General features: G+C 38.9%; 3 protein-coding genes across 3 annotated transcripts; 1 reads left to right on the forward strand and 2 right to left on the reverse strand.

Moving 5' to 3' along the window:
• Positions 1 to 2,201: 2,201 nt before the first annotated feature.
• On the reverse strand, positions 2,202 to 7,481 carry LOC140773177 (uncharacterized). Its single transcript, XM_073115605.1, has 11 exons — positions 7,311 to 7,481; positions 6,215 to 6,362; positions 5,616 to 5,687; positions 4,635 to 4,706; positions 3,535 to 3,606; positions 3,298 to 3,441; positions 3,032 to 3,112; positions 2,890 to 2,961; positions 2,715 to 2,786; positions 2,544 to 2,615; positions 2,202 to 2,457 (listed from the first exon to the last, which is right to left on the reverse strand). Exons 1-11 carry the CDS (start codon positions 7,393 to 7,395, stop codon positions 2,367 to 2,369), a joined length of 981 nt encoding a protein of 326 aa, XP_072971706.1. The 5' UTR covers positions 7,396 to 7,481; the 3' UTR covers positions 2,202 to 2,366.
• A 320-nt stretch (positions 7,482 to 7,801) lies between these two features.
• On the forward strand, positions 7,802 to 11,493 carry LOC140774560 (uncharacterized). The gene is made up of 2 exons (XM_073117599.1): positions 7,802 to 8,023; positions 9,606 to 11,493. Exon 2 carries the CDS (start codon positions 9,615 to 9,617, stop codon positions 11,232 to 11,234), a length of 1,620 nt encoding a protein of 539 aa, XP_072973700.1. The 5' UTR covers positions 7,802 to 8,023; positions 9,606 to 9,614; the 3' UTR covers positions 11,235 to 11,493.
• Positions 11,494 to 14,161: 2,668 nt separating this feature from the next.
• On the reverse strand, positions 14,162 to 16,821 carry LOC140774497 (UDP-glucose 6-dehydrogenase 4-like). The gene is made up of 2 exons (XM_073117514.1): positions 16,719 to 16,821; positions 14,162 to 15,898 (listed from the first exon to the last, which is right to left on the reverse strand). Exon 2 carries the CDS (start codon positions 15,878 to 15,880, stop codon positions 14,438 to 14,440), a length of 1,443 nt encoding a protein of 480 aa, XP_072973615.1. The 5' UTR covers positions 15,881 to 15,898; positions 16,719 to 16,821; the 3' UTR covers positions 14,162 to 14,437.
• Positions 16,822 to 16,947: the final 126 nt, after the last annotated feature.

Raw genomic sequence — 16,947 nt, forward strand, 5'->3', positions numbered from 1 at the left:
ATCCAATAGCCTGAATTATTAAGACAAATTAAGACATCTAGTTGCAATCAGGATATTAATTAGGCATCTACATTTTCTACATTTCTGGGCAAATTTCTGAAGTAACTGCTTGTCGATCAAATGCACACTTCCACGCATGAAAATTCATTAGCTGTTTACATGTATATCCCTCAAAACCCTTGTTTTCAGTGTGAATAACATGTAAATTACTTTTTAATAACAATACTTAAATCTCAAAAAGATAAAATAGTCTGACAATCTTTTCCACATGTATATCCTCTAACAAAATATGCTACTCATCTATGACCTTGCATGGTCATTGCTAGCAAAATTTCAAATGAGGTACTCACGCAAACAATAATATGTTCCACAGGTTATGAAAACAAAAAGAAAACAAAAGGAGATAAAGGTATTTCTGTACCATCAAATAATCACTTTTAGGGGGGCTATATAAGCAAATAAAAAGAACCTAATTTCAAATAATGGTGAATAATGCACCTCTAGCTAGACAAATGTCAGCATGATGCAAATTTTAGAGAAAAGCAAAGGATGATGCATGGTAATCATGCACAAAATGCATATCCATGGCTCCGAGGAGTAGAATACTGGGTATATTTCATGATGCCTTTGTTGGTAGCAACTTGTTGATATTATGTTAATGAAAAGTATACTGCTGATCACCACTTTAAACTGCCCAAGCATAGAGCACTGGATGACAACTATATATATCCATAGAGGCACTTAAGAGCACTTTTGAGTATATCTTCTTGACAGTAGATGGATCTTTCCATGACAAGAAGAAAGTATGATTGAGAAACAAACAAAAATTGGGAAGGAAATTAAAGAGTATAAGACAGAAGGAGTAGGAATCAGAGTGGTTAGCAGGAAACAGTAGCAGGTTAGATTTTAGGGAAAGATAGAAGCACTCGAAACATAAAGAAATTATTCTATTTGAGAAAAGGTTGAGCCATGATCAGCATCAGAATAAGACAATTCATCACAACTCAAGCTTATTCAATAATAATTGGGATTAGCTAGAGAACATCTCCAAAATGACAAAAGGAAGTGAATTTTTTACGACCTGCTGCCAATGAGAAACAAACCATCTAAAAGATAGTGCCAAATTTTCGGCTGACACGCTTGGGAAATAGAAAGACTTAACTAGAAGTATCAAGAATCTAAAAAGTAAGATGATAAACTCTGACGTTGTTAGGCCAAACAACAAAATAGATCTCTGATCCCATGGACAAATAATTAAGTTGAAACAAGACAATATCATTTTTGTTGAAATTGGATCTTGCAAGTATCAAATGTAGATATTTAAAGATGACCGACTAACAAGGATAGTAAACAAACTCTAACCAGATAGGGAATTAAGAGTATTAGATGTTTACCTTATCCCCTCTACTCATTCCGAAAGGAATCTATATTCTAAATTTTGAATCTTCTTTATCAATTTCCTACAGCCTTCAAACTTACGTGGCTGCTTTCTTAGTCCTTTTAATCATGTCAACTTTGTTCATTAATATTATCACTGAACTTCCGTATTACTATGTCTACAACAATTCACCATCTTATTTTGCGCCTACAAGAGTCAATGCCTCCATCTCCTTTTTCTATTTATCTCTCTAATCACAGCAAGCCAGTTAGCACAAGCTTTGCTTTTATCACATGAATTCCTTTCTGAGAAATCTGATCAACTACATTTGAACCTCTCTTGTATCAAAATCAACCAAAAACATCAGAAGCATCACGGAAAAGAGACATTGTACTCGTGCTGGTATGTTAAACTTGATAAAAAAAGTCGTGCATGAAAGGTGAGACTACTTCATGATAAAAGAAAAAAAGAGTTGTGCAATTCCAGATGTTTGGGTTTTACAAACCATATTGATAAGATTGACTACCTAAATCCTGGAGAATCTTCCTTCCGTTCAGAAGTAAAATCTTCTAAATGCTCCTGGGCGTTCTTGCAGAACTATTGAATCTGAGAGGAAAAGAAAATAAAAGAAACTGCATGTGTGCTAATATTAAGGTACTTATAGTAAGGAGGTATAGGTTTTTATAAATCCAAACACTTTTCTAGGCTACTAGCAACAACCTGATGATCTTTCTCATTTCTCTGCTTCAGACTTTACTTTGCTACTTACCTTCAAAGCAATCTGTGAAGTTTTTAATGATTAGACTGTTGGATAAAAAGTTGCTTACATATAAAGAGGTGGTTATTCTTTCATTAAATACCTTCATTCTAGAATAAATACTACATATACATATCCAGTTTTATAATATGCTTGATTGCACCCTCACATTGGTAAAACATAGAAGGAATAATACCTGAATAAACAAGAAAAAATTGAAGGCAAAGCTCACTAAAACAAAAACTCTGTGTCAGTTACTTCGAGCACCTTATGTGTGCCCTTTGGTTTTGCACCGGTCTTGAACTGGTTACCTTCAATATACCTGCATCCAAATAATCAACCCTCAGTATACCTTGAAGGATGTGGTATACAGTGTTTCAATGGAAAGAAGATTGTGAAGATGCTCACAGCTCTTTCAAGAACGGATGTTTATATAATCCATCAGGAATCCTGCCAGTGAACATGTTGTGGTCCAAGTACCTGAAAATACGGGGAAAAGAATAAGACCATTGAACAAGGTAAAGATTTAAGGATTCTTTTCTCCAAATGGATATTCAAGATATAGATAGTAAGACTCACAAGTAAGTTAATCTGGGAATTTGGACAAGCTTTGAACTTACTGGTCCGATCATCTTGTTGTATGAAAGGTACCTGCAAAAATATTATAAAGCTCAAAAGTGATAGTAAAATTAACTGGAGTGAAAACCTATTAGGAATAATATAACATTAAATTTTCCTAAAGAGAGCAACTTACAGGATTTCCAGGTTGGTCAAATTGGCAAGCTGGTCAGGCAGTCCACCACTTAAATGGTTATTGTTTAGGTACCTGGAGATCAATGTTACAAGATAAACAGCTATGCATTTAATACAATAAACTCAAGGCAATATTCACTTACAAATTGCGGAGGGAAGGAAAGCCATCCCCATTGCGGATGAAGTCCCTTAACGTTCCAATTAAGTGGTTGTTACCAACATCACTGAGGATAGTTATGTAGTTAGCAAGTTAAATTTTAGAATTTGGTGCGAATAACATGGTGCCAGAATACGAAATAATCCATGACTAAGAAAAGGTGCTGATCAAATGAGATTCTAAGATTGTCATTGTGGAAGCATGGATGCATATATATAAGAGAGACAGAGAGACAGAGAGAGAGAGAGATACAGGTGGCGTAAGTTTTTGAGATTCCCCAGCTCAGGTGGAACTCTTCCAGTAAAGCGATTCTCATGAAGGTATAGATAACGAAGTTCGGGTAAATTTGCAAGCTCCACAGGAATTTCACCTTTAAAGTTATTGAAGCTGAGGTACCTACAAACAATTTACATAACAACCATAATAAGAAAAAAGAAAACCATAGAAGGAATTTAAAACTCAAGAAATTGGAATCTTTGACAAACTTACAAGTGTGTTAGTTTCTTTAGTTCTCCAATTTCAGGTGGAATGACATCCTGTAGCTTATTCCATCTCAGGTTCCTAAGATGTAAATGGTAAAAATAAGAGCAACTTTATTAATCTGTTAAATTATTCACTTATCATTTTCAAGCAGCTTCTTCAACAGATTAAGTATCAGATATCATGGCAGGAAACAAAACATACTGCATATCAAGAATTGGAGACACATGCAATGAGGTTTGGACTGCAATGCCAAATGCAAAACAGCACAACTAATCTAAGATATCTCTAATGTGAGCACAACTCCACGAAATCCATGCATTAGGAAGTAAACTTCATACAGTAATTATTCGATTAGTACAGGGATAGCCTGAGTTAAGAGTAAAGACAAGTCCTAGGAAATGTTGTTCCTAAATAAAAGATGATGAACAACTCTTTCTGCACAATAGATTTATTTGAGCAAAAGTACAAGACTTTAGAATAGCTACTGATATTGTTTTCCAATAACATATGAACTTTGCTAACATGGGGGTGAAATTGGCTCGATTGCAAAAGTTGCAATCTGCAAACTAATATATGTCTAGCAGACATGCTAATCTAGGTACTTTAATTAGAAGGTATCATTATCACTAATTACTCCTAATGGTCTTGACTGTCCAACACCTGAAAGCATATTACTTTTGTTGCAGGAGGATCCTGATGCAACCAAATCACTTTCAAAGAAATTAATGCTTAAAATTTTTACAATAACTACCAGGAAGAAAGAAGCAGGTGAAGTAATGAAAGCTGTAGAAGCTTGAAGAAACACTGCATTGTTTTACACTTCTCTTATTAGTCAACCAAATACAACCTTACAACATTTGTCATGTGAAAATAGAACAAAAAAAGATCCTACAGGTCACTTGAGATGTTCACTAATGTAGTTATTGTAATGTTGCGTGAGACTCTCTTGAATTCCACAACTAGCAGTAGCTTATAAATTAAGATGCATGAAAAAATATCAATGCTTCATAAATGGACAAAATTATTAGTGGCACTTGACAATTTAATATGATTCGCGCAAAAATATAAAATAAGATCATTAGCAATGAAATTGTGGAGAACTATACAATATTTTGAGGTGTTTCAGCCGGCCAATTTGAGGAGGAATAGGCCCAGTCAGCTTGTTGTTGTGGAGATCCCTGTCATAGTGCCATTAGAAGAATGTAAAGTTGATTAAAGAATACAGACTACTTAAAAATCCTATTTTTCTTTTGATCTTTCTGGATAAAAGGATGATGACAAATGAAGTCAAAAACAGATCTTAAGAAAATACATTATTTCGTTCTAATATTTGCAAGAAAACTGATAATTCTGAACTTCAGCTTACAAACTTGAATTCTTCTTTAACGAAAGATTATCTTCTCGCAGTCGCAGATAATGGATAACAAGTAATTATGTATATATTACACAGAGTAACACAACTGAAGCTCAGTTGAACCTAAGCCCACTCAGTAAATCATCCCTCAATGAACAGAAAGACTAGATGACACTTTGGCAAATGCAGTTCAGCATCATAACTTATGAGATATATGTAGCACAATTTATGGACATTTGTACATGGAATCAAGATATCTAGTAGAACAACACACAAAAATTGCTTCCCGTACTGCTTTTGAGATCATCTTAAATATTAATGTATAAGGCTCGATTCAATTCCATAGAGAAGGATGCAACAGAGTTTATTCTCTGTTCTATCTGCCATCATTGCAATCAGTTAAAATCTAGTCAACAATTATACTATGCTCACAGGATAGAATCTTTAAATACCTGGTGAAAGACAACAGTAGTACCCAAGAATATACTAGGATAAATAGCAAGAAATTATAAGTCCAATACTCCAATCACATGATTGTGTTATCAATCAACCTAAACTACTATGATAAACTTCACATGTAACATGATACTATGCGGGAGTTAACTCAAGAGGATCTCAAAAACCAAATTAAGGCACTTTCACTAACTGTGGCACAAAAAGTCTACCAAAAGTGTTCTGAATGCTGTTAAACTTCTACAAACAAAACAATGATGACAAAGAGAAAGAATCTTACAATTTTGTCAAATCCAGGAGATTTGTAACAGCAGTAGGAAAGAGACCAACAATTGATACTGCATAAACTTCTCTGCAAAAACAAGTATGTCATGTAAGGTAGTAAGGTCTAAGGGCAAAAAGAGTGTTTATCACTTGATACCAGTATCTTTGGTCAAAGCAGCAGTCTTATAAACACAAGTATCCAATTTCAGAAATTGGCAGTTTTCTCCATCACTTAAGATACCAATCAAAGATTAATATTTATTTTTCCACATAGTATCAATTCTCTCTAATTAAGCTTACTAAGAGGGTCTTTCCTACATATATATTCATCCTTTAGCCTGAATTCAGATACTCATGTAATTCAAATCAGCCACCCTTACTAAGTACACACTCTATAGTAAAGCTGTCATTGACTGTTCTGGTGTTATAAGTACTTACTCCTTACAAATAGAGCCCTTCACAAATTACTGAACCGTACATTTACTGGTGATTTACGTTAAAAAGTTTGCCTTACACATACAAGAAGCAATAGCCAAATCTTTTCTTTTTTCCCGCTTCTATGGCCAACTTAAATATCAAAATTCGAATCTGAGAAAAAGTAATTCCTTGTCTTACAATTCTGTAACAACCCTGTAATCTCCTTGCTGAGAACATGTGACTCCAGACCATGGGGGAAGATCACCATCTCCACAAGGATCATCTCCTACCCATGCATACACCACCCTCCATCCTAGTGAAGCCTTGATCTCATTCAGTGCTTTCACTGCAGCAACAATTTATCAAAATAATAAAGGTTTGAGCCCATTTTAGAAGCATAACTAAAGAACTCCGAAATGGATAATTTAATCAAGACCAGCTCTATACTAGAAATTACTCATTCATGCAGATTAAGAAAACCCTTTTTCCTGAGAAGAAGAAGCTGAATTCAGCTATAGCGGTATAGCCGTCCGCCTCTACATACTAGAGGAGTCCAGGTTTAATAGATTACAAAATTCTGGGGGAAGAGGAGCCCAGTCAGCCACCCGGTTTCCTTCGCCTAAAAATGTGACAACTTCTAACATTGTTTACTCTCCAAATGCTGGCCCAACAATCCTTTACCAAATTACTTATACGCCAAGGACATCAGCTCTCCCCTCTCAATATTCTAGGAAGCTCTAGGGAATCTGTTTCTACTATAACATTGGTATAACCATCCAGCATGGTGTGTCCCATCATCATGGCTCAGGCATCCGCCATGATTGCCGACTCACAAGGTGCCAGTTCCCATGCCGTCAGAGGCAAGGAGCCCGAATCATCAGGTAGAACCGCACCTGCTCCACCCTGATTGGTCCCCAAGCTGAAAACTCCGTCAAAGTTCAGTTTGATCCAACCCGGATCAGACCTAGTCCATTTATTCTGCTCTCTTTTATCAGACCCAACCACCGGTTGATTAAGAAAACTAGTATTACTAAATACTACTCCTATAACCAAAGCAAAGTGAAAATTGAACAGGACCATAACATATCTTTCTCATGAATCCTAGAAGTCGATCACCAAAACGCAAAACAACACTTATCTCTCAAAAAGGAGGGCAAAAAGACCAAATACTTCAGAGACCACCAAGCTTAGGATAAAAACTCCACCTTTTGAGTAAAAATGTCGAGATCTCAGATTTCTGAACCAAACCCAAATCTCAGGACATATTAGGAATCCAAGAAATGCGAGTAATTACCGTCTCTCTTCACGGTTTTGCAGTGACAGAGGCATACAAGGAGAAAGAAGCAGCAGAGCGAAGCTAGAAACGAGCAGCTTCCCATCGAGAGATGTCGATCTACGCGAAGAACGCAAGCTGAGGGAGATCACCTTCCACTCCTCACTGCCGCGTACCAGAAGCCGCACTTCCCGATTTGATCAGCACCTGTAGTATAAATGTTCCCTGCAACCCAGGTACGTGGCAATGACTGATTGGCTAGACAAAAGTACTGCCAAGTATCTCAAAATGTATCAAATCCCTGCATCCGTAACCAAACAAAGAGTGGATTAGGATCCAATCCACAACGGAAGTTATCGGGTTCGGATCCCAATTCAAGTCGGGCATCGTGTCGGTGGAACCGACCGACCCTCAAAACTCCCGAGTCAAGATGTAGATCTATCCACCGACTGATCAACGGGCCCACAGATTCCCATCATTAAACGGTTCTGATTCCGTTTCATCTCAAAGGCGCAGCGCAGCGCAGCGAGATGATTTACTTCGGAATAGCGATTCCATGCGGTGGAGTAGGCGCTGTTTCCCGTTTCCCCCTGGAAGGAGAGAGGAAGAGGAAAGGCTTTTAGGCACCAATTTCTCTCATTCGGAAGTCGATTTCCCGATTCCTACCCCGCGCGGTTTCTTAATCGAATCAATCTCGGCCTCTCCCTTCGATCTTTCAGCTATCCTGACACTTGGTAAGTTCCAAATCCTTCAGATCTTCGACAACAAGTTGATCAGTTTTGGAGAAGCAGATTGTTGGGATAATGGATTTGTATATTTGGATCCTTTGGGGGGAATTGATATAGTTATAGGGAAAGTCTGGGGCTTTGATCTAGTTTCTGTTTGGGTTGCCGTAATAAGGCGTGGCATCCCGATTCCTTTTTTGACATATTGTGGACTTAGATTGTAGATGATAGTCTCAGATTAGATGACTTTTAAGGGTCTGCCAACATGATACTGTAAAGTAAGAAGTTAGGAACTTGTCTACTATTGATTTGGAACTGTTGGCTTGCATTTGATTTTCATCTTAGGGTTTCATATCACCAGAAAGCAGTCAAAACTATGTTGTTGAAACATTGGAAACATAATTGATGAAAAATATTTAACAGTGGAAATAGAACTGTTGAAAAAGAGTGTTTTGCACATTGAAAAGCCTGAAGTTTTTGCTCATTCCCAGTACTAAATTAATTACTTGTAATCTCTTAGTCATTGTTTGAAGTTTTGGTTTTGGCTTCGGTAGTTTCGGCTTTGACTTTCAGAAAAAAATAAATATATTAAACCAAAATAGAATGATTTTAGCCTATTGTGGTCCAAAATAAATGTCAAAAAACCAAAATTCTTGATAGTTCTGGTCTTAACCAATGAGTTTTGGCTTTAGTTTTTAGTAAGTTTCAGCCATTACTGTTCCGTCTCAGGTGAAACTTCAAGCCATAGTACTACTATGTCAAAGATTATAACTTCCTTTTGTGGAAAAATTGTAAACAACTACCTTTTAGAATTTGGAGAGCTAGAATTGGTCAAAGCCCTTGAAAGGTTTTTCATTATATATGTTGCATCATTTCATACTGAAGCTAGAAAAACCTTCTAAGATCCAAATTGCTCCAATTGTAAAGAATCTAATAAACCAGTGCATGCTTTCTTCAATTTTCTTTTTCCTTCTCTTTTTTCTGTACTAGGATTTAAAGAACTGATCCCAGATCTTTATGTTGGCTATTACATCATGAATAACGATCAATAGTTTGCTGCTGTCATTTTCTGATGCTATTAATTGATCACCTTCTGTAGTACCTGCATTTGATGGTCAAATTCCTCCCTCCTCCATTCTGTTCCCTGATCTAGAGGAACTTCGTTAGGAGTTTCTCTTGTGACGGGTGAGCCTAAGTGCAATAGTTCTCAACGGCTGATTTCATTCAGTAAGAGAATCTGATGCCAACCATTTTTAAAGGGTCAATGTCAGGTCGACAATTGGTCATAAAAATCTGCTTATACTTTTGGAGCATTCTCACTTTTTGTTTGTGCTCTAACCAGACTTATACAGTCGGAGAAACCAGTAAAGTACGATGACGATGATGTTAGTTTGCTCAGTTTTATGGTGTTGCCTATTTTCTTTTTCTATAAGAGATGGTGCCTCGAAAAAGGATGTTTTCAATTTAATCTGAGAATTCATCAATGTGTTAAAAGTCAAGTTGATACTATCTCTTAGGGGATTGATGATGATCACTTTGTGCTTTTGTCATGAGAGTTTTCTCTTGGATTCTCATTTGTTTACATTTATAGGGAGCTTAAATGTCTTATGAAGATAAAGCAATGGCAAGCCAAAGTTCTTCACCATCACCAAAGACTATTGTTCAGGATTCAGACTATAGTAGGGTAATGTCTGTATGTCCTAGTATTGAATGCCCTCAGGTGCCTATCAAGCGAAGTGACTTAAATGGGCCAGTTGCTATCCTTTGGGATATTGAGAACTGTCCAGTTCCCAGTGATGTACGCCCTGAAGATATTGCTGGAAACATCCGAATGGCATTACAAGTGCATCCTGTCATAAAAGGAGCTGTAACGATGTTCTCTGCTTATGGGGATTTCAATTCCTTCCCCAGGAGGCTGAGAGAGGGCTGCCAAAGAACAGGTGTTAAGCTTGTCGATGTTCCAAATGGCAGGAAGGATGCTGCTGACAAGGCCATCTTGGTTGATATGTTTCTATATGCACTGGACAACCGACCACCCTCATCTATAATGCTGATATCAGGCGATGTAGATTTTGCTCCGGCTTTGCATATACTTGGCCAACGTGGGTACACTATCATCCTTGTAATCCCTGCTGGAGTTGGTGTTTCTTCTGCTCTGAGCAATGCTGGGAGGTTTGTGTGGGACTGGCCTAGTGTTGCCCATGGTGAAGGTTTTCTTCCCCCCAAAGCGATAGTATCTCGTGGATCAGATCTGGCTGGCTATCTCATGAGCTGCAGCATAGGAGACAATCTTGATACTCAGAATGAAGAAGAGTCCATTGTTTATAGAGGAATTTCCCAATGCGAATCCAGCACTCAAGTTAACATAAATCAAGTGTACCGCTACAATTCTCATGTCTCCCAAGACATTTCTAGAGCTTCCCATTTGATGTCAGAGTACACCTGCAATAACACAATGCCTGGATCTTATCTCAATTCTTTGAGATCTCAAAGTCTACCCTCCGGATTGAATGATAGCCCAGCAGTTAATCAGAATTACATGCAGGAAGAGGCATGGTGGGTCAGGCCTGGAGATCTTCAGGGATTGAAGGGCCAGTTGGTGAGGCTGCTTGAAATGTCTGGTGGGAGTCTTCCTCTTGTCCGTGTTCCTGCAGAGTATCTTAAGGTCTCTGGACGACCATTATATATGGCAGAGTATGGAGTTTATAAGCTAGTGAACCTTATTAAGAAAATGACTGATGCTTTCATTGTGGTTGGGAAGGGACATAGAAAAATGCTATGCCTGCGGAACTCCGGTGATGGACACATAAAAAAGTTTCCAAGTACCTCACTCATGGAAGGGAAGGAGGAGAAGAAAGGGAAGGGTGTTCTGGAGGAAAATGCCGACATCAGCATTCCTCCCGTGGGTAGCTCCTCTGAGGAGTTATCAGATGATGAGAGAAATGTTTGCGCTGCTATAGGTGCAGATTATGAGTTTGATGACAATCTTGAAACTTTCAGACAGGAAATGCAAGAGCTTCTTGTCTGTTACTCCTGTCCAGTTCCGCTCCATACTTTCAAAGCACTCTATGAACAGCGGTACAAGAAAACTCTCGACTACCAGAGCTTTGGGGTGGATGGTTTGGAGGAACTGGTTGAGAAGGTAAGGGATGTGGTGGAACTGTGTGATGATAGGGCGAGCAAAAGAAAGTTCCTTGTATCCAGCTATGCAAGTGGATAGATCTGTTGCTGCACATGTCATCTGCTAATCGCAGGTCTTATGCAGCATGTTTTCTTAAGACGCTCGTAGGGTAGTGCATATGATCTTCTCTGCACTAAATTTCACAGTTGTTTTGCGTCAAGCAGCGTATTGGCACCCTTTTTTTTAAGTGTCTGTAAGATACGTGGTAAGGCGCAGGTTACGCGTTGTGATTGTAACCACAAGGGAGATAAAAGGACTTAAAACACATGAAATACAAGCTCTTGTCCTATTATTCTTATTCCTTGCTTTGTTCCTTGTCAGCATCAATCTAGTCGATCTTGTTGGATTATGGAATATTGGCATACTGACAATCTGGCGTGCATCAGCTAACTTTGAACTGGAATTTTTATGTAAATGGTTGCTAATTTTCAGTCAAATTGTATCTGTCATGTTCTTGAATTGCGGGAATTTTCAAGTTTTAAACTTTTTGAGCCACATTCCGTACAGATTGAAAGAACTGTTGATGCTATTGAAATTACTCTGCAGCATCCTAGTCAGGGAGTGGAATTTGTGGTTAATTGGTCCCTCCAACTAAGTAGGATATTTCCACAAATCTCAACTTCTCGTCTAAGATTAATTAGTTCATCAGCTAAACATGAAATTGGTACTGCATAAACAACTGGAAATTATTTAACAAAACTGTCTCATTTATTGGGGAACAAAGTACAATAGTACTAATTTCAGTCCCTGTTCACTGACTATCCAAGTTAATGAATAATTTAATCTGAGAATCTATAACCTATGAAAGAGATTCTGGTAAAATATGTAATGATTTCATAGCTTCGTAGTGACGAAAAGATCAGGTAGTCCTGTTCTATATTTGAATAGAAAATCAGAAGCTTACGAAGTCTACACAAAAGTTGGACAATATTCGATGATCCTCTGATTAAGTAGCAATGCCACTCCCGTGAATCCAAAAGAATGAATTGAATAAAACTGCATCATTGTCTGATTATTCTGTACAATCTCTGCACCTAACTACTATTGCTGAATTCGTCCACAGGAGCTGGAAGGTTGAGTTCGACAACTGCACTTCCATCATCATAGATTTTTTCTAAAGTTTATTTTTATTTTTTTAATTCCTGTTCTTGATTCAAAAGAAGCATCACTCGGCGAGCTACTCTCGCAGGCATTGGCCTTCCTCCGGCGCGCAGCGTCCATTCTTCCTCTTCGTGACCTCGCTCAGATCACCCTCAGAGGCTACCACTTCCTGATTCATGTTCCTCTTCTTGAAAGGATTCAGTGCTTCGTTTGGTTCTTGGTCAGTTTCTTTGCCTTCCAGAGCTGCAGAATTCTTGTTCCCGGAGAGCGTCAAAATGGTATCAGCTACTTCCTTGTCCTCCTCGTCAGTCTCTGGCTCACCTTCTTGGACCTCTTCTTTTCCTGCCTCCTGTGCGTGACACCTACCATCAGAGACTACTACCACCTTCTGAGTCCTTTTCCTCCTCTTGAAAGGAAGCAATGCTTCATTTGGCCTCTTGGGTTCAAATCCTTTCAGCTCTTGGTCAGCTTCTTTGCCTTCTGGAGCTGAAGAGGAGTTGTTCTCCGAGAGCATCAGAAGGGATTCAACTGCTTCCTTCTCCTCCTCAATCTCTTGCTCACCTTCTCTACACCAATTAAGATGGCTAGAAAGAGACTTCTGTGTCTTCTTGGGATTCTTCCTCAAACTATAACTGCTTCTTAACCCCTTGAAGCATCTACTACTACCTGTACTACTACAAGTAGTCTTCAGCTCCTCATCCACCTTAGGCTTTGATGAGCAGTTGAAGAGCTTGTGAGACTTCTTGTGCCCACCCAAGGCCCGCCCGTTACTATATCTCTTCCCGCAAACGTTGCAGCAATGCTTCAGCTCTTGATCTCCCTCCATTGTTAAGCTCCAAGATTAGGAAAACCAGCAAGAAAGCTCACAAATAATGGACTTTTGGTTGATCCGAGAAGAACCCATCAAAGATTTACGTCTGGGTCTCCGGCTTCCAGTTCGAGCTCTGGTTTTGAACACTCTGTTCTCTCTCTTGGAGGCCAATGGAGGAGGAAAGATGAGATCTTTAAATTGTGGAGCGAGAAAGAGAGGGTGGTTTTGTTGCAAGAGTTATCCTCGCGTTGTTTTACTTGATTTTCCTGGTAATTGGATGGGATCTGGAGGAGAAATCCTTGCATGTAAGCAATCTTAATCGGACGGATAGTACCCTGACACGTAGGATCAATCTGTTGAACCCAGTTATCTCAGCAGTTGATACTATTTGCATATCAACTTGTCATTTTCTTAGATGTATCAATTAAAAGAAGCCACCTCTTGGTCATTCTAAAATGCTTTCAAGGGTTCTTTGTATATATTATATATATAAAGGTGGACAAGAGAGAGTGAGAGAGAAGTAGAGTATATACTGAAAATATTTTCTTAAGTACTAATTAGAGATATATCTAAAAGCAGTCCATTTGCAAGAATATTAAAGAGCTAACAAAACCTAATCTTGCAAATAGCCTTGCTTGGAAGAGCCCAAGCCCATCACAGGAGACACCTTCCTTCCAAATCAAAAGAGTAGTTGACCTCTCCTTATCTTTCTCCCAGCCTCTGGTAGTAATCAAAAGCTTTATTGTAGACTAACCCAAAGGTACCAGAGACCTTAATAGCAACTAAACAATCCAAACGTGAATAACATCTCCTTGCTTTCCCCTAGTTTATACAACTAAGACTAGCCAGTCAACTTTTCTTCTCTGGTCTCATCATTTACTTTCAGATGCTCACTTAAAAACATAAAAGAACACAATACAATGCAAATGAGGAACCAGGGGATACAGCATATACTAATTGTTGAAGGACACTGGACAAGATAACATTGGCCTGAACCACATTATTTTTTCCATAGATGTCAGAAAAGAGCATAGATAAAGTTACAAGATCAAAAAGAAACGCAACTGCAAGAAATACTCACATACCTTAATGATCAATGATGACATGAAAGAAGAACCACATAAAAGGGTAGAGAAAACATCAGTCGCTTTTAAATGCAACCAAAGACACTTCATATGAAATTTAAACTATGATTTCAGATATAGCCTTTAAGAAGATATCTCGTCTTCAATAAGAAGAAACAATTATAGAGAATAGTGAGTAAATCATATAGCTGACAACCCTCATTTGTTCCAACAGGTCTTCTTTCTCTTTCTACAACAGCATCTTACTAGGCCACAGCAGGCATATCTTTTAGCCATGGATCAAGCGGCTTCCCAATAGAGTAAACGATAAACCCAATCTCCCTAAGCTTCTCAGAGTCCACTACATTGCGCCCATCAAATAAAAATGCTGGCTTCTGCATGCTTTCATATATCTTAACATAGTCAAGCTTCTTGAACTCATCCCACTCAGTTAGGATACAGATCCCATGAGCCCCCTTAGTGGCCTCATATGCATCCCAGGTCACAGTCACCTGCTTCACAGTTGAGGGGCTCATTGGCTGCAGATGGATTGGGTGGTCCCAATCAAACTTGTTCATAGCAAGGTCACGCTGGATCTGGTCCTCGGTCACCTGAGGGTCATAGATGCTAATCTTAGCTTTGTCGCCCAAGAGGCCCTTGCAAACATCAATAGCAGCAGTCTCCCTAGTGTCCCCAGTGTCTTTCTTGAATGCAAATCCAAGCACCGCGATCTTCTTTCCTGAAACGGTGTTGAACATGGAAGACACCACTCGGTTCACAAACCGGCTCTTCTGGTAATCATTAATCTTGATGACCTGTTTCCAGTAGTCTGCCACCTCGGGCAGACCGTTGCACTCACAAATGTAGACAAGGTTAAGGATATCTTTCTGGAAACATGAACCTCCAAAACCAACACTAGCATTTAAGAATTTAGGCCCAATCCTTGAGTCCTTCCCCACAGCATATGCCACCTCAGTCACATTAGCACCTGTGGCCTCACAGAGTGCTGATATTGCATTGACAGATGATATCCTCTGGGCCAAAAAGGCATTCGCAGCAAGCTTCGATAGCTCAGCAGACCATAGATTGGTTGTTAAAATCCGATCCTCAGGGACCCAATTGGCATAGACATCCTTCAGTGCTTGAACAGCTTTGCGGCCCTCTGGAGTCTCCCGTCCACCAATAAGCACTCTATCAGGGTTGAACAGGTCCTTAATCGCAGTACCCTCTGCAAGGAACTCCGGATTTGAGAGGATCTGAAAGTTGATACCTTTACTGTTGTGGGTCAAAATTTTCTCAATGGCCTCTGCAGTCTTGACGGGAACAGTGGACTTCTCTACCACAATCTTGTCAGACTTTGAAACATCGGCAATCATGCGGGCAGCGCTCTCCCAGTAAGTGAGATCGGCAGCTTTGCCAGCTCCAAGTCCACGGGTTTTTGTCGGTGTATTCACCGATACAAATATTATGTCAGCCTCAGAGACATGCTTTTCTATGTCAGTGCTGAAGAATAGGTTCCTCCCTCTGCACTCCTTGACCACGTCTTCAAGGCCTGGCTCATAGATTGGAAGCTGATCACTGTTCCATGCTGAGATGCGAGCAACAGAGATGTCCACAACAACCACCTCAATGGCTGGACATTTAAGAGCAATGACAGCCATAGTCGGACCACCGACATAGCCAGCTCCAAGGCAGCAGATCTTCACCATCTTCTTAGCAAAAACTGTCTGAATCAATATCACGAACAACAAAAGGATAACAATAATGAGAAAATATCAGCAGCATCTGAAAATTCATGTGAACAATCAGATCTCCAGAACATTAGGCATTTCAACAAATAGGTGATATGTTTTACAGCCTTGATTTAAAGAAAGAGACCATTGTTAAATCTCTTAGTAAAAGATCACATAAACTAACTCACTCAAGTTCTTTTTGCCCATTCCGAAGAAATTATCTGAGCAGGACTTGAAAATTAATCAAAGACTTGAGAAACACGAAGTTTTTATCCGCAAAACTGATCTAGATTTAATATCTAAGATCTCATAACAAATTAACTATAGGATACATCTGGATCATGCCAAATGTTCTCGACTATAAAATTGCTCAAGAATTGCACGACAGATATGTAATTTAGCAGGTAGATCAGCACATAGAGCATAGAGATCTGCGAAATTTTAAAGATAGCTACTCAAATCGATCAAATCATAACCAGATCCGAATCTTCTATGGAAATCAGATTGATTTGCAACTGCAACTGATATCTAAGTCGATTTCCACCAGATCCACTTAAAATTTCAAAAGAGAACGTACAGATCTACGAAACAGTGAAGTAATAACGCCAAACAGGTAAAGAATCTACACGGAAATGAAGACAGGAGAGAAGAAAGCGAGATATTATAGTACATAATCACAAAATTAAATCAGAAACTGGATTCGGCGATAGCAGCGACGAGCCAACAAGATCAAAACGCAGATCTCGATCAGATAAGAAGAAAGAAAAAAATTACCCTCGTGAATTGGAAGAAGACTAGGAATTCAGATTTGTACCTTAGTTCTTGGAGAGAAAGAGACGACGTCAAATACTAAACTGAGAAGCCAAGATGAGATCTAGTCTTCCTCCTTTCGCGGACTGTGTCTAACCATGCAAAATAGGCAAGTGTTAATATAGGCGATTTTCTTCGAGAGTTTTGCATTTGACTCCCTGTATTTAACAAATTTTCGGTTTTCGTCCTTGCATTTTGCTATTAATAAATAAATAATAAAAACGCGGATAGTG

The sequence above is a fragment of the Typha angustifolia genome, chromosome 13, assembly GCF_048772165.1.
Source record: "Typha angustifolia cultivar Huaian chromosome 13, ASM4877216v1, whole genome shotgun sequence".
NCBI classification, from domain to species: domain Eukaryota; kingdom Viridiplantae; phylum Streptophyta; class Magnoliopsida; order Poales; family Typhaceae; genus Typha; species Typha angustifolia.